The 27,756-nt window shown below is 36.8% G+C and overlaps 2 protein-coding genes and 1 long non-coding RNA gene across 4 annotated transcripts; 2 read left to right on the forward strand and 1 right to left on the reverse strand.

Moving 5' to 3' along the window:
- Window positions 1-1,883: 1,883 nt before the first annotated feature.
- LOC134647909 (zinc transporter ZIP10) lies at window positions 1,884-16,104 on the forward strand. Its single transcript, XM_063502282.1, has 4 exons — window positions 1,884-2,406; window positions 9,825-9,963; window positions 14,202-14,396; window positions 15,087-16,104. The coding sequence occupies exons 1-4, from the start codon at window positions 2,227-2,229 to the stop codon at window positions 16,013-16,015; spliced, it is 1,443 nt and encodes a 480-aa protein (XP_063358352.1). The 5' UTR covers window positions 1,884-2,226; the 3' UTR covers window positions 16,016-16,104.
- Window positions 16,105-21,038: 4,934 nt separating this feature from the next.
- Window positions 21,039-24,318, forward strand: LOC134647911 (uncharacterized). Of its 2 annotated transcripts, none has more exons than XR_010096866.1 (4): window positions 21,039-21,112; window positions 22,466-22,519; window positions 23,783-23,856; window positions 24,108-24,318. It is a non-coding gene; the product is annotated as an uncharacterized LOC134647911 (long non-coding RNA). The 2 variants fall into 2 exon arrangements; XR_010096865.1 differs by lacking the exon at window positions 21,039-21,112 and adding an exon at window positions 21,697-21,921.
- On the reverse strand, window positions 24,243-25,029 carry LOC134647910 (ER membrane protein complex subunit 4). Its single transcript, XM_063502283.1, has 2 exons — window positions 24,868-25,029; window positions 24,243-24,792 (listed from the first exon to the last, which is right to left on the reverse strand). Exons 1-2 carry the CDS (start codon window positions 24,921-24,923, stop codon window positions 24,330-24,332), a joined length of 519 nt encoding a protein of 172 aa, XP_063358353.1. The 5' UTR covers window positions 24,924-25,029; the 3' UTR covers window positions 24,243-24,329.
- Between the last annotated feature and the right edge of the window lie 2,727 nt (window positions 25,030-27,756).

Here is a 27,756-nt window from a genome sequence, read left to right on the forward strand (position 1 = left end):
TATTACGTTTTGGTAGTGTAGGACGATAGACCGCCCCGAAGCGATACGGCACTCATATTATTTTGATACTTAGTGTGGTGTTAAAAATGAAACGTGGTTATCTAATCTAATACCTTTAAACGAGCAATTCTTGTTTATTTATTTATTTATTTATTTATTTATTTATTTATTTATTTATATATATATATATATATATATATATATATATATATATATATATATTTCGGGGATCTCGGAAACGGCTCTAACGATTTCGATGAAATTTGCTATATGGGGGTTTTCGGGGGCGAAAAATCGATCTAGCTAGGTCTTATCTCTGGGAAAACGCGCATTTTCGAGTTTTTATATGTTTTCCGAGCGAAGCTCGGTCACCCGGATATTTTATGATAAAGCGTTGTATATTTGTTATATAACAAAATCTAAGGTAACAATGTAAATTTAAGATTAATAAGTTTAACATAGGTATAATCAACATTTTTCCGTGTAGGTATATAAACAGTTACCTACTTACTAAGTACTAGATAAAAATCGTGCCATAAAAAATCAGATATAATAAATTTCTTGCAATCAAAATCCAGGGTCACGTAAGCAGATCGTCAAGTTTTTAACAATATCGGGCAGAGTACTTATATAAATAACACGAAGCTCACGGTTAGGATATTAGAAACCGACTTAAGCGTGATGTAGGATCGGTAAATGATAAAATAATGTGCCCCACTACTCATGCACACGGATCTTGCACACCGCTCTTCTCGTAAACCTATTGTATTTACCTATGCAAAACAATAGTGGTCAGGTCGCAAATCCTTATCAGTGTTTTTATTGTCACTATGCGTCGGCATCACATCAGAGGTGCTAATTTCACAGTAGGTATCGTTATTTTAAAGATAAGAAAATATAACAATGCTTGCAGCTGCACCTTTGTAAATTATTACATTTACCACCGCAAGCTAATAATTTAAATAAAACAATATAATAAATATGTAACCACGTTTCATTTTTAACACCACACTAAGTATCAAAATAATATGAGTGCCGTATCGCTTCGGGGCGGTCTATGGTCCTACACTACCAAAACGTAATATCTAGAATATCAGTGACATTAAATTTGAACCTTAATACTATGACGATACCGGTTGTTTTTCAATATGTATGTTGTACTGGCACGTGCTAACGCTCGAGCTGGCGGGTTTGCGATAATAGAGACAATGGCCTTTGTTTGAAAGATTATGGTTCGAAGCGAAAAGTTCACCTCAGAAGAGCCATACTATATCTCAAGACCAAGTTATATTGAGATTGAACTCGCAAGACAAGAATGTGTTGTGAATAGGGTAACTGCCCCGAAGTAGGAAACGCACGTGTGCTAGTCCACACGTGAGCTGACTACGTAACGTGGTGCAGGGCATACCAAATAATATGTTAAACATTTTAAGCACAAAGGTATTAGGAAGTCTTTTAAATTTAGCGAAGCATTTAAATTTTTTATCCACTTTGTCAAAGATGCTGGTTGGAGATAAAAAATAATCTGGCTACATTTTTCCTAAGAAAATACCTATGCATAATTTGCCTATGTAGAAGTGTTCTGTTAGGCTCCAAATAAAGTACTTAGTCTTATTTTTCAGCATATCACGGAATTCACGGAATATATTATATTTTCGGTTATTTTGGGCTAGGTAGGTATGATGATATGTATATGTACTGTACATCATGTACATAAGTAACATAAAAAAATCAACACTCAATGCATATGAATAAGAGGCGAAACTTATCACTTATCACACAATTTGACTAAATAACCCCTTCGATAGTGTAAGTAAATATGACTCTATATATAAATACAGAGCACGAAATGATCCATTATTTGGCTGCCATCTAGTCTGGGACGAGCAATCTTGGTCGCACTGACGTCGTTTTCGCGCACAACCCGCTGCGTCCGCGCAGACCAGTACCACATTATCAATAACGGTGTTACGACCGGCCTCGGGACTCGAGCGCCAGGTGAAAGTCTCCGAGTCTCAGACGCACAACCCACCTCGACTCAACAGCACGTGTTCAATTCGAGTTTATCAAACGCGAATTACCCGAAGTTAGATAAACGCGAGTAAATAAACAATAGGTCGTGCGGATCTGTCGTTTAAAGCCGGTGCGCAAGCGTCGCGTCATATCACGCCTGACGAGTGCACGTTGAGCGGCTGATAGTGCCGCGAGCGCAGCTCAGTCTCGACGATGCTGACGACGGGTGTCGTCGTAGCGCTGGCGCTGCTGGCCGCCGCCGGCGCCGACGTCGGCGACAACAAGCTGGACCTGAACACCACGCGGCAAGAGCCTCCCGCCGAGGTTGCCGAGAAATACTTCATAAATAAGATCTTCGACAAGTACGGAGACAAGGGTTTAATTACATTCGAGGTAAGTTTTTTTTGTAATTCAATAACACAAAAATATCGATTCGAAACAAGCACTTAAAGGCATTTTTTCAATTTATAATCATTGGAGAGTTATTATGCGTTCGATTATGAATGAGTGATGGAAAGTTAGTCAACTTTCTACATGATATTTATAAGCGCACGTAACTTTACGTAAACAAATGCATAAATATAGATAGTTGGATTGGAGTGACACTTCACGGAAAATAGTACACATTATAATATTTCAACACCTTGATGGCCATGCTTCAGTGATAACATTTCTAATAGCCAATGGGACTGAGGTTTCCCTTAACGTTATAATATAAGTATTCAGTAAACGGAAGTTCATCAACCTCAGGTACACTGCGATATTTTTATCGTAATCATTTGTCAATATTTAATTTTTCAGTTGATCAGAGTGTAAAATATTGATAGCTTAATACTCTACGTGGTTGGGAACTCTGAATCAAATAAACTATCCTAAAAGTTATAAACACATACATAAGTAACACTTACTTTAAGCATTAAGTATGGAAATTAATTAAACATGATTAAACGTAAGTAACTCTGTTTCATACAAAAAAAATAGACGTTCATCTACCTTTTTGTGAGTTCCTATTGTTTTATATCCTATTCATTAATAAGTACACATTAATATTAACTATCGTACATACCCCGATAATCTAACAAGCTATTACATTTGCACCTTTATTCATTTAGTTTAGATGAACAAATTTATATACTAATTAGCTAGTATCATGTCACATTATGAGCATACTAGGTAGATAATTTTCGTACTATCTTTAATTTATTATGGTGTTATAACTTTAATTAGCTAAGTATACCTACAGTTTAATAAATTTATCTCTTACTGTTAACACGTTCGATTCCCGCGTCAGCACAAATATTTGCATTAAAAATGTTATTTACATAAGTACAAAAGCGTTACATTCGAGGCTAAATGATTTCATTAACACAGAAATTAATGACAGTAACAATATGCGACTAAACTAATTATTCATATAGGTACCAATTTAGCCACACGTACCACTCCATACTTAATTATGTATTAATGAGTTTAAGGAACTATTAATTCAATCTAAATCTAAATGTACCTTAGTACCTACCCTAGATAAGTTTGCGTAGCCTCCATGTTACATAGTATGTCCTAAATAAAATAAATATTTGGGGCCATTCTTACATAGACAAAACTGAGCAAAGCGATTACTGACTATGGGTATTAAAGTACACGATATATTGTACTTACTTATATACATAAAAACATATTTAGAATAAAAAATATTCGTGATTAACACACTAATAAATGTCCTTATCGGGATTCGAACCCGAGACCTCCTGCTTCGTAGGCAGAGCCACTAACTATCGTCTAAGCTAGGAGGTCGTAAAATCCGGGGATAGATACATAATTATAACAATCCCGATTTCGACCCTAATAATACATAATTATAAAAAAAATGTATTCCAATCAAACGATATTCCGATCTAATCTACTCAAAGGTCAACTGGAAGAAATCCCTCAAAGGGATAAGTTAGCCTTTCTACTTCTTACTAATAGTATGTTACTTTTAATATGTATTTTTGTACAATAAAGAGTTTACTGCTACTAATACAATAATTATATTATGACAATCTCGACAATATTATTCTACCGAAACAAAACAAAAAATTGTTTTTAATTGAATAATATCATCATTACTATTGTTCGCTTAATAGGCACGTCCCACTCATCTTATTAGGTGCAAGCCCACAAACCTACACAATACACAACCAAGACGATGCATTTTCCATTCTTGCTTGTACTTACTACTCTTACCTAATCCTTACTGAACAATATGACACTCCTCTATTTCTAAGTTAGACGGCAGTTGATTGAGCGCTTAAATATTACAGTCGGTATTGTTCTCTGCAGAAAAGATAAACATGAAACACGTCGACACAGATGCATCGGCCCGATTAATAGGCAATGACTGTGCACGGGTTTATTGTTGTTACAAACAAAAAATATAACTCATTTCTAGTAAAATATTGGTAAAATAATACTTCCACAAGGGTCAAAGTAATTTACAATGAAACCGACTTACCTACTTAAGCGCCACGTTTCGAGCATCAATTATAGATTTACGTGCAGCTATAATGTAAACAAACAAGTAAAGGTACATTAATCGGTACCATACTTTCATGTTTAAGCAACTGCTAACTATAACTTGCCCTAAACATAATAATTTGTAAACGCTTTCGTGAAACTTTACATGACCTAGCTGTATGTAAATAATATATGGCTAGTTTATGCCACATCTTAACACAAAAATTGTACAAAATTAAAATATTTTGCGATATGGCAATTACGAGTATGTATCATGCAGCACTTTATTAGATTTTTATATATAAGTAGACACTTAGACAGTTATTTATTAGATTCATATATTTTGAATCTACTTACACCACTTTGAAATTTTGGTTGAGAAGATATTAGGTTTTGGTGTGCGTGGATATTTAAAAGTGGCCAATGTATCAAGTAATTTTATAACTAGGAATAGTAGGAATAAAGTAAGATACCACTTACCTAGTAGTATTTTCGACTGAAAACTGCTACATAGAAACAACTAAAAATGTAACTGACTTTGGTCATCACAAAAAAGTATAATATTACTAAGTATTAGTAAATATCCAGCCTCCTATCTTTTTATAAATATCCTTCAAAAGTTAAAAGTTTTTTTTGTAAACTAGAAAGTAGAAACTTTACGATGAGAGTCTCAAAAACAATCATTTGTTACTTATATGTATTTATTCACAATCAGTGGCAAATTGGTCGCACGTCACACCCACCTACACAGCACTTGATTAACCGTAGCGAGCGCCTCAACGACGTTCAGAATCACAATATCACCTAAATCTTTTCACAATCGCTAGCCTGTGAAATATAGTTAATATAGAAACATAGTTAAAAAAAATAGTGATTTAATTACTATAGGTACATGTCAAAATACATTGGGTGTTTATGAAATAAAAAAAAAAAAATCTTTATTTTCAGGCAACTATTGGCCCATAGATAAATACCTTAAAATAGCATACCTACATATTATTATAAAATATATCTTAAAACCAAAAAAGCACACTTATTATTTTATTTTATTTTATTATTAAAATTCGAAAATTAATAAAACAAATAATAAAAAGCCCTAAAAATAAAAATTACAAACTAAAATTACAAACTAAAATTAAAAACTAGAATTAAAAACTAAGCTAATTTGATGTAAACAATATATGGAGGAGACAGTAAGAGTTAATATAATTATATACATATAAGATAAGACAATAAGAATTAAAAAATATAGATATAATATAATATATGTATTTTTTCAGGGATCTTCACTCTTCATTTTTTAGAACAGGATTCCTGCTCCGTCTTCGCATTCAAACGCTTTAATAATACGTCGTCTCGTACCTCTGACTCTTATGGAGATAGCTCTTATCACAGAAATTTGGACTTTAACTTTAACAAAACTAAGCTAATTATTATTTTATTATTATGTATTACATAAATTATGACTGCGATGCAATTCACAACCCTGCAGTGTGGAACCGCCAACTGCCAACAAAACAAGCGTTAACAGTTTACTTTATAATTTTTAAGAAAAAAAAACCGACTTCTATGCGGCCCGGTGAAAGATTATTGTAGATGGTGCGCTATGTAGAAAAGGAGGTAAAAACCACCCACTTTTCTAGTAGCATTTCGTTTCTGTAAGGCTCGCAGTTCTAACCTAACCTAACCCACTTTTGTTCGGTTCTTACACTTCCTTCCTTTCCATCAAATGTTACTTTTTTGAATGTATATGCTTGATTTGTTGATAAAAACACAACAATCACTATATGTATGCCTTTAAAATTTGAGGAGTTCCCTCGATTCCTTATGGATCCGATCATCAGAACTCGAGCTTGACAGAAATGTGGCTTAAAAACTAAGCTTGCTTAACCAACATAACGAAGAGGACAAATCGCCAAACGTTAACTATGGGTCGTTGAAGAGTTCTGTTCTGATCATCATCAACAGTTCCACTTCATCAAATGCGACAGTTTTTAATAAAAATGCTTGATTTTCTGATGAAAATACAAAAATCTCTATATGCATGCCTTTAAGATTTGAGGAGTTCCCTCGATTCCTCATGGATTCCATCATCAGAACTCGAGCTTGACAAAAATGTGGCTTAAAAACTTAACTTGCTTAACAAACATAACGAAGAGGACAAATCGTCAAACGTGTACTATGCGTCGTTGAAGAGTTCCGTTCTGATCATCATCAGCAGTTCCACTTCATCAAATGCCACGTTTTTGAATGTATATGCTTGATTTGTTGATAAAAACACAAAAATCACTATATGTATGCCTTTAAAATTTGAGGAGTTCCCTCGATTCCTTATGGATCCCATCATCAGAACTCGAGCTTGACAGAAATGTGGCTTAAAAACTAAGCTTGCTTAACCAACATAACGAAGAGGACAAATCGCCAAACGTTAACTATGGGTCGTTGAAGAGTTCTGTTCTGATCATCATCAGCAGTTCCACTTCATCAAATGCGACAGTTTTTAATAAAAATGCTTGATTTTCTGATGAAAATTCAAAAATCTCTATATGCATGCCTTTAAGATTTGAGGAGTTCCCTCGATTCCTCATGGATTCCATCATCAGTACTCGAGCTTGACAAAAATGTGGCTTAAAAACTTAACTTGCTTAACAAACATAACGAAGAGGACAAATCGTCAAACGTGTACTATGCGTCGTTGAAGAGTTCCGTTCTGATCATCATCAGCAGTTCCACTTCATCAAATGACACGTTTTTGAATGTATATGCTTGATTTGTTGATAAAAACACAAAAATCACTATATGTATGCCTTTAAGATTTGAGGAGTTCCCTCGATTCCTCATGGATCCCATCATCAGAACTGGGTTTTGACAAAAACGGGACCAATTTGTATGCATATACATACAATCAAAAAAAGAATTTTCAAAATCGGTCCAGTAATGACGGAGATATGGAGTAACAAACATAAAAAAAAAATAAAAAAAATAAAAAACATACAACCGAATTGATAACCTCCTTCTTTGAGATTTGGAAGTCGGTTAAAAAGCTCGTTTACTTTAACTTGTGTGGTGTAAAATATTCGCCCGTATTGAATTTTCAAACTGTATTAGTTAATGTTTGGAACAGGCACACATAATCAATCAATCAATCAATTTAATCTAATACCTTTAAACGAGCAATTCTTGTTTATATATATATTTATTTATATCGAAATCGTTAGAGCCGTTTCCGAGATCCCCGATATATATATATATATATATATATATATATATATATATATATCGGGGATCTCGGAAACGGCTCTAACGATTTCGATGAAATTTACTATATGGGGGTTTTCGGGGGCGAGAAATCAATCTAGCTAAATCTTATCTCTGGGAAAACGCGCATTTTCGAGTTTTTATATGTTTTCCGAGCGAAGCTCGGTCACCCAGATATTTTATTTGATAAGAGCTATGGGACATATTTAAGAGATGATTTGTGCACCCATGCGAATAACGATGGGTACATAAGCATAATACCTACCTACTTTTAGAATTGGAACGTTTTTATTTTATTATTGCCTTTGCAACACACATTTTGGTGTCTTATAAATATTTATAATTAATTACTATATTTCTCTATGCTATAACTTCCTTCAGAATAGGATAAATCCAAATCCAACTTAATACTTAGGTAATAGTAATAAATCGATTTGACATTTCATAAAGTGAATAAAGCAAAGCACGTTAAAAAATCTATAGGCAAGTAGGTTTTTAATCGACATCGTATGTAATACAGTATGAGCTACTACACATTGTAATTGTAACTACGAGTAAATACAATTTTACATTAGGTAGGTACATATCATATTTACTATCTTCAATTTTCCGCTGCTGCCGTTAGGTAACACATTTTTTATCTACTACTGCTAGGAAAGTGATGTTATCCGATTATGAAACATTTATTTATTTTTACATTATCTTAATACTGAAGTTGGGAAATTCGGTCAGTGTGTAAAACTCGTTTGATACCTACTTTGAATCCTGATGTTTACATAGTTAACGGGTTTTTGCTTCTATACGATATTAGGTTTTCCTGTCAAGATACTGGTTATCATCATTGACTATGGTAACTGCTTACTTAGACACTTGTTATTACTAAAATTGGCTAATTCCGCCGCACCTAATTGTTATCTAATCTTATTACATACATACACATTACCTTATTACCTACCTACTACTGAATATTAAATAATCCTGAACTTCGTACACGTATCCGTGTTATACACAGACTAGTCTATCTATATATGACCAGTACCTATGTAATTTATATTTTCTGTCCCTGCCAGAAAAGGATACCAATTCAAATTAAGGATACTAATCTGAATTGATCAAATATGCAAAAAATAAACAACGGCGGATTTTTTCATGGATAAACTGACATGATAGGACGACATGTCATTTGTCATGTCACGCTTGTCATTTGTTTTATTTCTGTAAGTCCTCAATATACCTACCTTTTTTACAATTAGTGAATGATTTGGTGCAGGTACCTAATCCGATGCTTATCGCTTATCAAAAATCGGCAACCACCAACCACAATTAATTGCGCTTTGACCTTCAACTTGACTTCCTAGTATCCGTTTGTAACCTTGTAAATATTTTTGCACGCTTTTTACCGTGGCCTGATATGATAACATGTTGTAAGCATAGGAAAATACCTGTTTTTGACTAACTTACCTAATCATTTAAGAGGGTTGGATTAACAAATAATTTTCAACATAAAATAAACGAGTTTACGACACAGTGTGTCATTTTATATTAGTTTTGTCATTAAGTGCGGGTGATGAGACCCTAACTTGATGACAATAAAAAAAACTAAATGGATTTAGCCTAGCCATCTCGCGTCTTGGAGAAAGCACATAAAAAATCTCTACCTACGTATCAATTAAGAACTTCCTCCTTTCTGAAGTTAGTTGAAATGTCTTCGCAGCGGTTTGAAACCGGTTCCACCCGGTTCTTTCAGCTAAGTTTCGAATTTGGTTAAAACATTATTTTCAATAAATTATTTACGAAACTCAGTCATTAACCTATTCGTAGGAAACCACAATATTTGAAAGTATAGTTTTCGTGTCGGTTAAACGCAGATTTAAAAGATATTACTTGAAGTTCAAATTCGAGAGCAAATAAAACTTCAATTACCTTTCTAGAATGACAGTTACTTGACTTCACAAAGATTTACACCGCCTGTTTGTTAGATGTGTTAAAATGATTTCTATAAAAACCACATTATATCTACATTTTATATTTTTTCTCAATTAACTTAATTCTCACAGGGTTTTGAACACCTGCTGGACAGCTTAGGGCTGGGCGGCCGCGTATTCTCTTCGCCGCACGCACTGGCCGACCACCGCGTCAACGGCACCTTCACGCTGATGCACGACACACAGCATCGCCACCGGCGCTCCCCCTCCAGTGAGTACTGACTTGCGGCCGAACAGCTAGAGCTGGACGGGCGGTTGCACTGCGCTCGTTCCCCCATGTTGGCCGACCACAGCGTCAAGGGTACCTTCACGCTGATGCACGACACACAGCATCGCCACCGGCGCTCCCCCTCCAGTGAGTACTGACTTACGGCCGGACAGCTAGAGCTGGACGGGCGGTTGCACTGCGCTCGTTCCCCCATGTTGGCCGACCACCGCATCAACGGCACCTTCACGCTGATGCACGACACACAGCATCGCCACCGGCGCTCCCCCTCCAGTGAGTACTGACTTGCAGCCGGACAGCTAGAGCTGGGCGAGCTGTTGCACTGCGCTCATTCCCCCATGTTGGCCGACCACAGCGTCAACGGTACCTTCACGCTGATGCACGACACACAGCATCGCCACCGGCGCTCCCCCCCCAGTGAGTACTGACTTGCAGCCGGATAGCTAGAGCTGGGAGGGCTGTTGCACTGCGCTCGTTCCGCCATTACCGGCGCTCCCCCTCCAGTGAGTACTGACTTGCGGCCGGACAGCTAGAGCACAGCGCACTGTTACACTGCGCTCGTTCCCTCATGTTGGCCGACCACAGCGTCAAGGGTACCTTCACGCTGATGCACGACACACAGCACCGCCACCGGCGCGCTCCCTCCAGTGAGTACTGACTTGTAGCCAAACAGCTAGAGCTGGGCGGGCTGTTACACTGCGCTCTTTCCCTCATGTTGGCCGACCACAGCGTCACGTCAGGGGTACCGTCCTGCTGCTCCAGGACACGAAGCATCGGCACCGGCGCGCCCCCTCCAGTGAGTACTGACTTGCAGCCGGACAGCTAGAGCTGGGCGAGCTGTTGCACTGCGCTCGTTCCCCCATGTTGGCCGACCACAGCATCAAGGGTAGGTAACCTTCACGTTCCTCCAGAACACGAACCACCGGCTCGCCCCCTCCAGGGAGTACTGACTTGAAGCTGGGGCTGGGTGGGCAAGCCGTGCGTTGGCCGACCACCCAACTACAAGTAGGTACTACAACTTCACGCTGCTGGATATCCACCGGCTTTTCCCTTCTACTATGTATCATGTCATGTCATACTAGGACTAAGCACACAGACTCATGACGCACGGCACCTACGTCGTACCTTTTCAAATTGATCGATAGAACTCTTTAAAAATCACATGTACCTACTATTTAAGTATATTGCGTTAATTGCTACAGATCTATTTATTCAGTATATATAATGTCTTTTGGACTGGTCAAATATTTGATGCCAAACTGTCAAACCGTTAATTTTCGCTCTAGACTTAGAGTCTTGAGTGATAAATTAAAAAGACAGCTACATTGCGCATTAAAAGGTCAGTTTTAGAGTTAACATTAGTATTTTTAACTAGATATTTACCTACTAGTAGGTGACGTTTTTCATTTTGCTGAAATAGACTTGATAGATGTTTGATGGGTTTTTACTACAGAGCAATAAAGATCGACGGTTTTATGGTTTACGGTGAAAAGAGAAAAAAAACTGGTCAAGTGCGAGTCGGACTCGCGCACGAAGGGTTCCGTGCCGCTACGCACAAAAAGGCAGAAAAATCACGTTTGTTGTATGGGAGCCCCACTTAAATATTTATTTTATTCTGTTTTTAGTATTTTTTGTTATAGCGGCAACAGAAATACATCATCTGTGATAATTTCAACTGACTAATAGCTATCACTGTTCATGCAATCATGCAAGATACAGACAGCATGGTGACAGACAGACGGACAGCGAAGTCATAGAGGGTCCCGTTTTTACCCTTTAGGTATGGAAAAACGAATAATTAGTGCAAGACTCTAGGTCAAGTTCGGTAAATGACGTTTGGTCTTGACTGTCGCTAAAATCGCTTAGATTTGTAAATAAGTCGATTGATAAGTTAGTCGACCTTCGCGCTGTCACTATTCAACCGTTATTTATTCATGTATACTTGTATAGGTATGACTAAGACTTTTAGCGCTATATACCGTAAAATGGGGTGAGTAGGTTTCGCGGGGAGAGGTGGGTTATGAATGGGGAGAGAAGGTTTGAGAGGGGGGTGAGAAGCTGAGAAGGGATTTTAAGGCTACTGCTACAAAAATAATGTATTCCAATTTAAAATGGAGCTATAGTAATACGCATAATAAAAAAAAATCGATCCAACATTCTTCCAAACTCACCTTTGTATGAAAAGCCCTCTCACCCCAAATACGAGGCACTACGGGGGGGGTGAGGTGGGTTTTCCTCTTTATCGTCAAAGTTATGAAATGGAACTACCCAAAATAAGATAAAAACTAATATACAAACGTCCGGAACACTTATTATATACACCATTCAGTTTGCATATGTAAAAATAAAATGTTATCGAGGTTTGAATGTCAGTTTTGCGCCTACTCACCCCATTTTACGGTACATATAAGATTTAATCTCACGGTGTTTTTACATTCAAAATAGACATACCAACATTTAGCCCTTTGAAACCTTCATAAACCGCTGCGATAGCGGAAGAACTGTAATTCAACCAGACTCGTAGACACAGACAGTATAATATAAGTAGATAATAGGTAAGTATGTAAATAATTTATCACGGAAAAAGAGACACGTGCCAAATCTTGATACCGGCATAATTCTTAGAATATCTAACAATTATTCCTTTCGCAAACATAATCAAAACCGCGATTAATTTCCTTATTTTGCTCGGTCGCACTCGAATGAACTCACGTTGTCGCCTTGTCGCATACCCACAAAAAACCAAAAAAAAACCATTTGCAGACACCGTTTCGTATCAACTACGCGTCAAACACGCTGTGACTATGACCAAACGACAATAATGGGCACCAATCCGTTTTTCGACGGCCTTTTCAAAGCTCTGTGACCAATCCGGCTAGATTGGCGGTTGTCAATGCATTTTTCAGGCTGCCGTGAGGAAACTATACATTACATATATACCTACTTAGTGGAAGCATTTCTTCCTGATCATTGTTGAAAAACCTAACCTTGTCCTGTCATTCGACCTTCTGAATGCCTTTCAAGTACCTTCATAATTTAAAAAAATCTTATTGCTGTTGTAAAATAATTGGCCTTACCTACTAATACTTCCCCAGGTTCTAAGCAACTTAGGTTGGTATATCCATCGGTGGATATTTATCAATTTTTAGAAAAATTTACGTGACTGGAAAACCTAATAGGTAACTAATAATAGATAACAAAAAGTACCTAAGTATTTGTAGTTCAAAACAAAAAATATAATAGGTATTATATAACCACAGGACGTCACACGCGTCTGATGTAGAATCTGTGCGGAAAGGCCGTGGATGACTCTTCTCTTTCCGAACAGACTCTAGTTAGTTAGAAAATAGAAATCACTTCGGCCCGGTGTAACATGTCCCGCGCTGATTTCAATAGAAAGTGATAGGACTCTTCCCGCTGCTTTCTTTTGTCTTGGGATTCCTTCGCAATACGATTTGTTGCAATGCAAGCGTTGACACTGAAAAACTGAACTGGATTTTACTATTCAAGATCACGGAAGCGCGTGTTTACACGTAGAGTTGTATATAGACATGTCCTGGATATTGATGAATTTGAGCCGTAGCCGTATTCTTAATTCAAATTTTATTCATCTCTGAACTTTAACTGTCGGGAACTATCAATTACGTGCTTGCGTCTTAGTACCTACTCTTAATATTAGTCAACAGCCTTGTTCGCCAAGTTAGGCCATTATACTGATAAGATGAAAAATAGCTAGTCCCGGTCACTCCCGTCTCACTGCCCGTTTGTGTGAATGGTACATCAGTGAGCTAAACAAAATGCATCCGGACCTTTCGTCTCAGCGAACCAGCATAATAGTGACCTCTAGATACAGCATAATTGTGCGCAATGGCAGATCAAACGTGTGCTGGTTTGCATGAGAAAGGTGCTCGGTGTGGTTTGGAAATAACAGCCCTGTGTATCTGTATGTACTCATGCGGACGGATAGTGTCATTGTCATTTTATAGCCCGCGATTATCCTATTAGGGATCTCGCTCTTGCCCACTCGCGTAAATACTAAATTCGATCAAGTATGCTCCTCAATAGGGTCATAGCCGGACATTAGCAGTCGTTGTTCTTCACATATGCGCCTTCATCGTTTAGCAATGTCTTTTTAAGCCATACCTATTAATCATAGAAAATTATGACTATTATGACCAAGACCTTATCTGAATTTTATCTTACGAGATTTTTATACTTTTCAGCGGAACCAATACTGAAAAAGTCATGCCTGTCGCCGAAGGACATATTAGAAGTTTACGGCATAGAGAGCGAGCCCGGCGTGATCACCATCAGTCCTCAGACGTTTATGGACATGTGCCCGGCGCTGGTGTACCAGCTGGACCAGCGCTCCTGTTACAAGACAGAAGCACCGCCCACCAAATTAGAAAAACAATGGAGTAAGTATGGTAGAAACTTGTAATATGTCTCATCACGTTAGATGCGAACATACTTCGTGTACCTATTGATAAAAATCCAGCCAAGTGAGTCGCGTTTCAAGGGTTCCGTACATTAAGTCCGATTAACGCTTGACTGCACATTTCTGATAGGTTTTCCTGTCATCTATAGGTAAAGAATTATTTTGTGTATTTTTTTTTCAAAATTTTAGACCCAGTAGTTTCGGAGATAAGGTCAATGGTAATTTTTTGCCTATTTTCTTGAATAACTACGAAACTATTAATCCTAAAATTATAAAAATATATATATATTTGAGATTCTTACAATGAACTCTTTCATTTGATATGTAACACGATATACTTTGAAAAACTTTATTTTTTAATTTTCTCATTTACTCCCCAAAAATGGCCTCCATATTTAAAATTCATTTGTTTACGTTACACGTCCATCATTGGGTTATAAACTTACATATGTGTGCCAAATTTCAACTTAATTGGTCCAGTAGTTTCGGAGAAAATAGGCTATGACAGACGGACGGACAGACAGACGCACGAGTGATCCTATTAGGGTTCCGTTTTTCCTTTTGAGGTACGGAACCCTAAAAAAATTGTCGGTAGATTTATCTGTGTCTGCTAGATAGTTCTTATGAAGCTACATATTTCTCACTATTATTTTTTGTCTTCTAATTATAGCTTGGATATACGCATCACTGAGCATACTCGTGATCAGCGCTACCGGCTTACTTGGAGTAGCTGTGGTACCGCTGCTGAAGTCAGCAATCTTCAGCAAAGTTCTGCACTTCCTCGTGGCCGTAGCAGTAGGAACGCTATGTGGAGACGCTCTGTTGCATCTACTGCCACATGCTCTTAAATCACATGGCCCTTCATCTGAGCCACAGGAAGAAACTGAAGTTATTCTCAAATGCAGTGTCACATTCCTCACTATTTTACTTTTCTACGCCGTCGAAGCAATTATGCAGACATTGCATGGAGGACACGCTCATTCTCATGATGTTGCTCATGCGCCAACTGTGGAAGAAATTAAAACCGAGAGTGCTAAACAAATAGAGCCTGTACCTATAGAATTAGGTGCCATGATGCCGGGGTCACCGCCGCCGCCCGCCGAGCGCCCGATGACGTCGACAGCGCTGATGGTGATCGTGGGCGATGGCCTGCACAACCTGACCGACGGGCTGGCCATAGGCGCCGCCTTCGCGGGAGACCCGGTCACCGGCTTCGCCACTGCCCTCGCGGTATTCTGTCACGAGCTTCCGCATGAGCTAGGCGACTTCGCTGTGCTTCTGCGTTCCGGTATGAGCATCAAGCGTGCACTGTACTACAATCTGCTTTCGTCTGTGCTCAGTTTTATGGGCATGGCAGGCGGAATTTGGCTGGCAGAAGACCATGAATCTGCATCTCAGTGGATCTACGCCGCTACAGCGGGTACTTTCTTTTACATAGCGTTGGCGGATTTAGTACCCGAGATAAACGAGAACAATCACGGAAAAAGTATGAATTTATTGTTAGCTATACTCGGAATTCTCACGGGAGGAATAATTATGTTACTCATTGCTCTTCATGAAGACTCGATACAATATTTGTTTAGAAATTCGGAACAATGAGACTCCTAAGTTGTAGAATAAAAATATAATGTGATAATTGTACTCACGGTTGTTCAAATTGTTAATAGATAGGACGAGTATTAATGTCATTAGCTGACTAGGTAAGTACGAGTGTATATAAGTAAATGCCCTGAATTCGTCTTGTATTTGTAAAAAACATGCCGTTATATTTATAGGTATTTTAAATATCTATTCTTATAACGATTATTATACGTAAATACCTTTTGTAAGGGTACTGTAGGTAGTAAGCGTAAAATAAGCTAAATTAAGTACCTATTTAATAAAATGAAGGCTTTTATATTTAATAAATATTTCCTTATTAAGATGGTCTAAATGTAGGTACATAAATATGAATAAGTATAGTGTAAAGTAATATAGTAAATATTGTAGTGGTAGTGGTAATAACTCATACTACCTACATAAAATGTGTATTCATCATTTAAACTTTCATATATATACGTATATATTTTATGTAGGTGAATAAGATAAGTTGATTGATTACTCCAAATGTATTCTCGTAATTAAAAAAAAGTAAATGTAAAAGCACCATACAATACGTATTTGCATGATTGAGTATGATGGATATGAATAAGTAGGTACACCTAAGTATTAGCTGCCGATTAGATAAAGCTGGCCTTTACCATTGATTAAGTATTTTTCCTTGACTTCCATGTTTTTGTTTGCTGTGCTCTATGTAGAGTGTACAGTCAAATGGGGTAACTTGAGGGTGTCGTGAGAGCTGACATTGGATAAGGAAAAGTATAAGTACTCCCCAATCCCTACAAATGTTCATAGAATTAGTCACTTTTCCGTTTAGCTTGGTCGGACTCAATATAGCTCGTTGGATGTTCACGGGGTCTATTTGACTCGAGAAAGTGTCAGAGTGACCGTAACTACACATTTGATTGTGATTATTACAAGGTGGCAATGCACTCAGCCGAACTTCCGAAAAATGGAAGGCGATTGACTGACTACACAACGACAAGTGGGTACCTACTTATATGTTTGTACAGCAACTGTATTGTTTTATTGTTTCGAGTCAAACAGACTCGCGCACATTAAGGCGCGAAATTCAAATTTTCTATGGGACGATATCCCTTCGCGCCTACATTTTTCAAATTTGCCGCCTTTTTCTACTGTCAAGATCTGGTTGACCAAGTTTATGTAGGTACTTAGGGCATACTGAAAATACCTGGACTGGCCACTTAGAAAAAATAAGTCGTCTCATATATATCAGAATCCAGAAACATTCAGTATGGCCCACGTATTTACTACTCAACAAGAAGACAACTTTAATGTTAAAATAAATAGTACCTAGGTATATGTATGTTGGCATTTAATTATAAAATTTATTTTAGATATGTAGCCGTCGATTACGATCATCAGTAATTCAGTATCATCACAGGTAATCAGCCTTCTAATGTAACAAGTTAAAAATTGCAAGCTAATAGGATTAATGTTAAATAATTAGCTAAGATTTCTACACTCACTATTTTAAACAAGGATTTTTTACAGCGGCCGTTCGGGGAACTGGACATAGAAGGAATTCCAACAGTGGTCAATCGGGGAAATGGCGGGATAAGGAAACGGACGAACTAGGAAATGGACCATAAAGGAATTTGGAAGGTAGACGTTCAGGGAAGTGGCCGTAGGTGACCGGATCCTTTCATGGATCTTTCAAACACCTAATATATCTAGTCGAATACGTGTTCATTACTTCCCTGGACATTTATACTTAACTAGAGAAAAGTTCCTAAATTCCAACGTGATGTTTTTTATTTAAACAAGTTTTAAACTGAAGGAAGGTACCTACTTGCGGACCTTAGTATTATATTACATGGCATGGGGAGAAAATAATCGTAGCTGCAGACTTCGTAGAAAGTTGAATTTAACTGACTTCAGTTAAATTCAATTTTTATCTGGTTTGATGTTTTATGAGTTTTATAAACTTGACTTAGGTATATACTTCTGCTTTACTTTGTTCTTCGAAGAAATAACTTGAATATAGACGGTCAACCAGATCTTGTCAGTAGAAAAAGGCGCGAAATTCAAATTTTCTATGGGAAGATATCCCTTCGCGCCTACATTTTTCAAATTTGCCGCCTTTTTCTACTGTCAAGATCTGGTTGACCAAGTTATAGAACTACGTTAAAAAAAATAAGATTTTAGAAACAAATTACATTTGACCGATTTTTGCCAAAAAAAAAATAGGTATCAAGTTTTGTAAGACGGTTACTCTAGAGATATTCTAGGATATTATATTTTTACATGTTTCGAATTTACAATCAGTCTCCCACTTAAAAAACATCCTGTATGTGTGAGTAGCCTACCTAAGAGAAGGCGAATCATGTGTATCGATTATGTATTTGAGATTTCAATTATACCAAGTATTCGCATAGAATGATTAATTTTCTCGATATTAGGGTAGTTACTGACATATACTGACTAGTTATACTTATGTAGGTACGTATTATTAAGTTAATGTTAATTGAGTGAAAAGAACAAAATTAAAAAACAGTTTAAAATACTTGTCGTTTTATTTGTAGGATTAGAAAAATCAGTAGATATATAGTTGGTCAAACCAATTTGTCAGTAAATAAGAACAAAAAAAAAACTATACTCATCATTTTCTTTTGGGTCTATCTTTGTCTTACACTGGTACTAGCACCCAAAAGAAAAGGATGAGTATAGTTATTTTTGTTCTTATTTACTAACAAAATGGTTTGAACAACTATACTTGGTCAAGCAGATCTTGTCAGTAGAAAAAAGCGGCAAATTTGAAAAATGTAGGCGCGAAGAGATATCGTCCCATAGAAAATTTGAACTTCGCGCCTTTTTTACTGACAAGATTTGGTTGACCAGCTATACCTTAATGTGCGCGGGTCTGTTTGACTCGAAACAATAAAAAAATTCTAGTTGCTGTACAAACATAAGTATGTACCCACTTGTCGTTGTGTAGTCAGTCAATCGTCTTCCATTTTTCGGAAGTTCGGCTGAGGAGCTTTTTCAATGCGCGTTCTAAAAGCGCTTGAATGTGTCCGCACTCTAAATTCGATTTAACGACCAAGGCTTAAAGTCGAAAATCCAACAACGCTTGATAAAAAGCGCCACCGCTGTCGTGTGAATACATATACTTGGTCAACCAGATCTTGACAGTAGAAAAAGGCGGCAAATTTGAAAAATGTAGGCGCGAAGGGATCGCGTCCCATAGAAAATTTGAATTTCGCGCCTTTTTTTACTGACAAGATTTGGTTGACCAGCTATACATGGTTATCCATTTGTCATTCAAACGCTTTTTTAACGCGCGTTGAAAAGCGTGCGAATGGGGGCTTTACGGGCTTAATTCTGTATTTTTGTATCTAGACTCGCGTTCGGGGCGTCGCGCCGCGATTCGCGCACGAGTGTCACGCCTCACGCCTACATTTTGACTTTTGCCACCTTTTTCTACTGATAGAATCATAGAATTAATATGACTAGAACAACTGTCAATCTTCAAAAGTGCGACCAAAAATGAAATGCAAGTGTGTGCGTAAATTGTCTATGTGAGATCGAAAATAGTGATGTCATGTTACAACATATTAATAATCTGTCGATGTTTGATTGCTTTATCGACTACTTTTTCAAATGTGTTATTTTAAACGTTAAAATTCTACGACATTATGACGTATAAATAACACTTGCACTGCGTGTACTATCAAAATCGTTGCAGACTTATCTTAATGTAACTCTTACTGTGTTGGAAAGTGAAGTTTAAATTTACCGCTAAACATGAGCACCTTCAAAAAGCTATAACAATCGTTATTATTTGAAGTCGGTTATAAAAGCTAATATCTTAATGATGTCTTGTGAAGAAATAATTACATAGCTATTAATATACCGACAAGTTATCGATACTGTCATATGAACATTTTGTCAAGCCCTATCGTAAAGTAACAGGTTATGTTTTTACACAAAATATTTAAAATTATAGACTAATATGATAAAATATTAGCACACAAAGGAAGAAAAACTTATAATGAACTTTATAAACCGGCTTCTTACACTTTTTACGCTGTTAATTTGACAAAATATCGTTATGAAAATTTCGCTAGGAATATCATAAATCCTCTGAAATTAGTGTTTGCTTGGATTATTTGGCACTGTAACACTGAAATCCGGCACACTACAAGACACAATCTTCACTGAATTACTTTATTTAATACTTTTCGTCCTAAACCGTGTATATTTTTCAATTTGAAAATTACTGTGATACGCTCTTGGCCGTCCGCGGCCGTCGTCAAAGTCAAAAGTGGTCACGTTTTCTCATTGGTAGTCTGACTCTTTCGCACTCATGGTATGTTCATATACGTGATGGCTTCCCTTTCGCACACTTCAGCTGTCTGTCAAGCGTGAGCGCGAAAATGACAAGTCTGTGGATAGAATTGATTTACCAGACTATAGTCTGTCAAGCCATTTCCGTCAGTAGAAATGACTATATATTATACATACATTGTCTTAGACTAGTGCTAGTACCCAAAAGAAAAGGATGAGTTTAGTTTTCCTGGTTCTTACTGACTGACAAATTGGTTTGACCATAGAGAAAAAAATACATAGAGTGCTCACTCCATACATCAGTTTTAGTACCAAAAAGACTATTAGCATCTAGCATCGAGTAGCGGAACTATCAGTACTGCTACTTGACAATAGATGTAGCACCGACCGGAAAGTCTTATGCTGTTGAGATAAGACTTTCCGGTCGGTGCTACATCTATTGTCAAGTAGCAGTACTGATAGTTCCGCTACTCGATGCTAGATGTAGACACTGAAATTAATAGTCTGAACTGATGTATGGAGTGAGCACTCTTGTCTTACTATATTTCTCTATGGTTTGACCAACTATATACCCAAACAGAAAAAATATTTATTAGTTAAAATTATAGGTACAATTCGGACATCTAATGGCAGATGTCAAAAGTACTGTCAATGTCAAGTGTGTCAATGTGAATGTCATTAGTGATCATCGTCTTCTTGCTTTGCTTGAGCAGGTTGATTTCAGCTGCACAATATTATTAGTTAAGTATAAGTCAATATTCGCCACTGAACATGCTGAGAGGGCTGGTAAGATATCTTCCAGATTATATTGACTCATTTGATGAGAATTAATGTAATCTTTTCGACTCTATTTTTCAAAAGTACATTGGAAGTATAACTTCTAAACATGACAAAATCATCAAATATTTTACCGAAAATTTGTATTGATGCCGAACAAAGAAAACGTATCAATGATTAGCAAATTTGAATCATTATGCTAATTCAATAACAGCTTATAATTATAATATTGTTACTCAGTATCTTGATTTTTTTTGTAAAGGCATAGTGAAAGTTCACAGGTTTTTCTTATCTAACAGAGTGCTGTTAACACTTGTCAACACTATAAGTACTACGCATCATACCTCATTTTATCCACATTCTTAAGTTACGTACGTAGGTTCTTTGTGTTTATAAATATCTTCAAGTTGAACAGCCAAATAGATTCACTCTTCATAATCCTCTCAGGCAGCACATAATATACTTACTATACACTTTGGCTTTCATTCACAGTATGAAAATATGAAATTTATAATGACACTGCCGCACTTTATGGTACTGTTAAAGTTGGTGCAGAGTTTGCTAAGTTAGACGGACTCTCTGCATGGACTTTCCTCCTCATGTCAATAGATTAACCAAAAAATTATTTGAAATTGGAATGTCATATTGACAAATTGCAGTTATGAAAAGTCATAAATATTCAGGAACATCAATCAAATAATTAATATTCGACAATACAATGTGGTCAACTGGTTTATTGTTATAGAGTTCAAGAGAAAAATATCTAATGAGGGAAGTTTTTTGACATGGGTTTTTGTGGTATCCTTATTAAAAATGGAGTAAGTTACATAAACTGTCAAGGTTCAGGAAACAATTAGAGTTCAGCAAACTCGTATATCATTTTAGTTACATTGCGGACCATTGAGGTTACAACAATTCAGCCGACCGATCAAATGACGCAATGTACCGAAACTCGCATGCGAGTTCTCGCACCATCTAAATGAGCCCTTAAGGTCAGCCAGCAATTGCAACTACTCTAATACATGAAGTGAGTCTAGAGCGAGAACCAATACCATGGGCGAACTCTCTTATTATGACCGGCAAAACTGTGCCATAAATACAAACGGCTCGAACTCTAGACTTCTTGTATTTTAAGAGTATGCATTTGCCCTGCTGACCATATTTGTCTTCCCTTTCATTTATTAATTAGACACAGGACTTTATTGAGCTCACACATATAAAATACATTTTTATAGAAAAACTTGTTGGTTGTAAGACTCGTAAGATAGATTAATGAATAAACTGGGGATGTTTTAATTTGTATTACCTCGTGTTTTATTTTTAATGTATTGCAGTATGAAATTATGGTCATATTTCTTACAGATAATTTTTGGAGCTGGAATGTATGCAGGAGTGTATGTAGCCCAAAATTATCAGGTAAAATCCTTACTTACTGCATTATAACCTTGTCTGCTTGTTAGCTTTTAACAGCAACTACACGAACTAATTTTGATTAAATTTAGCCATGGGGACAGCTAGTATAAAATAATTGCAAAGGAGGCTATGCCACCATGCTAATAATTGTTCATGTTTTAATAATCAATTTTAAGGGGTTATTCCCACTAGTTACCACCAAGTTGTTACCAGTGGTAACTACTGGGAATTTTTTTCCCACCTTTTACCACTGGTAACTACTGGGAAAAATAATTCCCAGTAGTTACCACCAACTCGGTTTAGTGGTAACTACTGGGAATTTTTATTCCCAATAGTTACCACCAAAATTTTGTTAGAATTAAATACTAATAAAAAAACAGTATAAATAGTATAGTATAAATATAGAGTGATTTAATAAATAATTATAAGTCGATTAGTGTTTTAGTAAACTGCCTTAAAAGTGACCAAAAATATTGAAACAGTTTAACCGGTACTAGTACAAAAACTATGATATATGTAAGGATAAATTTAATAATCCGTTTAGATTATTTTTCAAGTGATTTTATTGGGTAATTCAAACTCACTACATATTTACACTATACTATTTATACTGTTTTTATGAGTATTTAACTCTAACAAAATTTTGGTGGTAACTACTGGGAATAAAAATTCCCAGTAGTTACCAGTGGTAAGAGGTGGGAAAAAAATCCCAGTAGTTACCACTGGTAACAACTTGGTGGTAACTAGTGGGAATAACCCATTTTAAGATCTATCATTTAACACAGATAGTTATTATTGTTATTTGTAACAAAAATTATCCATCTAGAATGTTTCCTGGCATTACTTGTATAGCCTCTTTTGTGGCTATGATATAACCATGTCACGCTAATAAATAATTAAATTATATCTGATTGACCTGTTATCAAGTGTCTGTAATTACTACTAGAGATGTAAATAGTACTAATTATTCGGTATTTGGTATTATATTCAATTTTCGTATTAGGCAGAATAGTTCAATACGAACTGCCGAATATTTACCGAATAAAATAATGCTAATAGGTCATTCAGTTATTGTATTCCTTAGTGCAGGAGTCACCAAATGGGGACTGCGGTCCGGATCCTAATTAATAGACTCAGATAGAAACGAACCGCGATAGTCATTTTATTTTAAAAATCGGACCCCTGTAGAAACTAATTGGCGATACCTGCCTTAATGTATTTGTTACTTATTATGTGTGATAACCAGGGTTATTTTTCTTGATACAGGATGCTCTCGTATATTTCTGTGAAAAAACAAGTAAATCTTGTGACAAAGCATTGGGTGATTATAAAAAGCGATGGTTGGTTTTTCTTAACTTTATTTCTATTTTATTTGAATCATTATGTAAGCCAGGAACCATTCTGTTATTAAAGGAATTTTGTAATAACTATAAGTGGAAACAGTTTTGGCTTATGTTCTAACTTCTAACTATATATTTTACCTATTGTGTTATTATGTGATGTATGTTTCCCAAATAAATAAAATAAAAAAATAAAATATAAAGTTAAACTTTATGTAATAAGAAAATCTCATATATTTTTCACCTTACAGATAGATAAAGTGGAAGACCCAAAGGTGTTATTTAACAAAGTCTATGACTCAATTAAAGAGAAAATTGATGAAATAAAAAATCCTAAAGATAAATGAAACTGGATATGGAGAAGTAGCTGAAGAAAATGCATTCAATTTTGTAAATATGATTTATTTTAGTTATTGTTATACAATGATAATTTAATTTAGTAATAAATAATATTTACTGAAATGTGCTTCAATTTATAGCATTGATAGTCCCCCGCCAATATGTTCTACTCTTGTCTGGGGTTCCTCAAATGCTAGCCAGTCACTAGAATGTGTGGGCAAGAGCCCCATGCTCTGACATTTGTACAAGGCAAGAAGAATATTCACAATGTTTCCAATGATAAAGACTAGCTTTTGCCCGGCTGCTTGTGTCCCTTCCACCATCTTGAAGGTACTTTGTGTGAGAAACAGGGACTTGACGGGCCGCACAATCAACATACCCACCATCATTATCGGGAATATGGATATGGAGTTGCCAGCCATGTACATGATAAACAGGTTCATAGGCACCTGCTTTAAGGGCCCCAGTGCGACATCCCACAACTTCTTGATTAGTAGATGGTTGGAATCCGTATCCTTTGATGATTCTGTATGATTTGCGCTGGCAGACTGGCTGTAACCAGGAGGAGATGGCAATTCCACTGACTGGGATTTGTTCCTGTAATTTAAACGCACCAGGTTATAAGAGATCACCACATTCATATGAATAAAAATAACTACGACGATCCCTTACTTTGGGTTGAAATCCAAAGCCCACTTGAACTTTTTTGCTGTCTTGAGTTGTGACATGATTATTGATTTAGAAGAAAGCGTTTATTTATTCGTAAAATATTTCCGTATTCTTGCCTCCGAATTACTAATTTATTCTTGAATAAATTGATAAGTTTAATTCAGCTACTCATGAAGCTTCACTCACTGACAGAACAGAAGTGACAGTCTGATAGCGATGGGCGAGTCGAGTTATCTGATTCGAATAATTCGAATCAGCCTACAGATGAGTTGATTCGAATCAAGACTATTGGCAATTCGAATCAACTCGACCACTAGCTAACTCGGCGAATGAATCGCCAACTCGCCGAGCCGAGTCAACGCTATCACACTGCTACTAAGGCCATTCAAAAATAAACCTTAATATCGTAGCCTGAAGGCTCTTTTTACAACAACTGCCGCTCGATTCGCCGGCTCAACTCGAGTTGGTACTATGACCATTCAAAAATAAACCTTAATTCCGTAACCCGAAGGTTCTTTTTACAACAACTGCCGCTTGATTCGCCATCCCAAGTATCCCAACTCGAGTTCACTGCTAGTATGGCCATTCAAAAATAAACCTTAATTCCGTGCCCTGAAGGTACTTTTTACAACAACTGCCGCGTAACTCGCCGTCTCAACTCGCTCCGCGCCTGTGCCTGTGACCTTGTCTCGAACCACGCGAATCGTCGAGTCGAGTCAACTCGATTTTGAATTCGAATCAGCGGCCGAATCAATTCGAATGATTCGAATTGAAAAAAAGTGGACTCGTCATATCGCTACAGTCTGACAGTGACAGACAGATAACGTATAAAGTATCCCAAGTAGTATCTGGGTGCGGTCCAAAACATCTATCTATCTATATATATAAAATTGAAAAACCAGAACGGGATAAAAAATGAGGGAAGAAGCGAGATGGCGCCTTACAAATTTCTAAAAAAGTTTTTGACACGTTTCTCGAATACGACGTACGTATGATAAGAAAAAACTGTTTAAATCTATTATCTAAATACGAGAATAGAACTAGAGCATAAAAACTATCGCTTTCGATGCGTATTTAATTTACAATAACCAAAAGAAATTTTCATAACAATCTTCATTTTACGATGATCGACCATTTTCGGCAACATTCGGTTGCTTTCGTTTCAGTGGTGCTACAGACAAAATTATTTGATGTGGTGCTACAGACATACCAAATGTTTATGTTTGTCATGTTGGTATACAGTTATTGCGGTGTTTTCTTATACGAAATAAAATAAAAAGTGCTGTCAACCTCAACCTTAGTCTATGCCCATCCGAGTGACTTATGCCATATATGACTTATCAATCAAATTAGTATTATCGTATGATTATCGTGTTAATAATTTGTATTTATTTGTTTAAATTTCTTTTTGAGTTATATTATTCAGATTGACTTTCACGGCTTCGGCAAACATTGCCATTCGTCCGGGGAACGGGCTGCCGAGATGGGCCAAAATCAAAAATACAAAGTTGATAGCAAGTTAATATGAAGCCCATCAGTTCAAGGGATGGTGCCCGTAATAATGTGTGTATGATAATTATACTTTAATCATCATTAAAGTTTAATGACTACAGATATAAGTAAGCAATTCGAGAACTGTTTTCTCGCGTAATACGATACGACTCGACCAGGTAGGATTTTTTCTTCTTGCTGAACAGTCACCATCAGATATATCGGAACGGCCAAGGTATTCACAAATATCTGAACAATGTAAATTATAATGTAGTTCATGCTTAAGTGCATGCTCAGATATTTTGGAGCGACCTTGGTGGCTGCGATATATATCTAATGGCGACTACACATTCATGAAGCAAATGTACAGTCAGCATCAAATACATAGATGACTATATAGTGACGGCTAAAGTAGCCGAATATATCGTAATATAACGTTGTTGCCATAGAAATAAGGATGTGTTCCGTTATAGACCACTATAACGGAACACCACCAGATATATTTGGGCATTGGAGAGACCAAAGCGGCTAAGCTTCAGTGGCTCGGATACGAGAGAATGGGAGAGGATCGTGCCGTGAAGAGAGCGTACTTGGGACAACGAAATGGGAGACGCCCGATTGGACGTCCTATTAGGATCGCTGGAACGACGTAGTTGCTCAAACTCGGCCATGGCGACTGGCGAGAGCTATATCGCAAGACCGGGAAACATGGCGTGATCTGGCGTCGGACGCCAGGACTCATTTTGGGTCGTTGCGTCAACGTAGCCGTCGTAAGTAATGTCAATATCCAGACAGGGAAATGGGGACTACTTACGTTTGTATGAAAATGCGATTTATGGGCGGTGGTCGTACCTACATATATTCGTCTTAGGGCGGAAATTAATCTAATGAACGTTTTTGCAATTGGGCTTATAAAAATAAATAATAATTTTACGTTGAAACAAGTTTTAAATAAATACCTACGTAGATGAAAAAATACAATCTTGCCTTTTATCAAATCACATCATTTTTTGAGAAATTTGCGAATTAGTTCAAGAAATACCAATCGGTTACAAATAAGAAGTCCCTACCACAGTTATAAACCCTGGCAGGGTTCAATACATAATAATATCGGTATTTAATTAAACATAAGACAAACTCTTTATTTCATTTACGCGAGCGGAGCTGCGGGCCCGTCTAGTCCAATATAAACATGAAAATAAAGATTTGACTGCTAGTTGAACAAACAAAAAATCGTGAAAGCCATATCCAGACGAGCCAGATCGACCGATTTGATCAGGAAAATAATTGGCGCCAATCTCATCTAGCGTTCACACGTACACAATTTAATCACCAATTTGTATTCCATGATTTCCATGCCATTGCCATAGATACTAACTTCGAAAATTTGCATTTTTGTGT

Source organism: Cydia amplana, chromosome 5, assembly GCF_948474715.1.
Source record: "Cydia amplana chromosome 5, ilCydAmpl1.1, whole genome shotgun sequence".
Classification (NCBI taxonomy): domain Eukaryota; kingdom Metazoa; phylum Arthropoda; class Insecta; order Lepidoptera; family Tortricidae; genus Cydia; species Cydia amplana.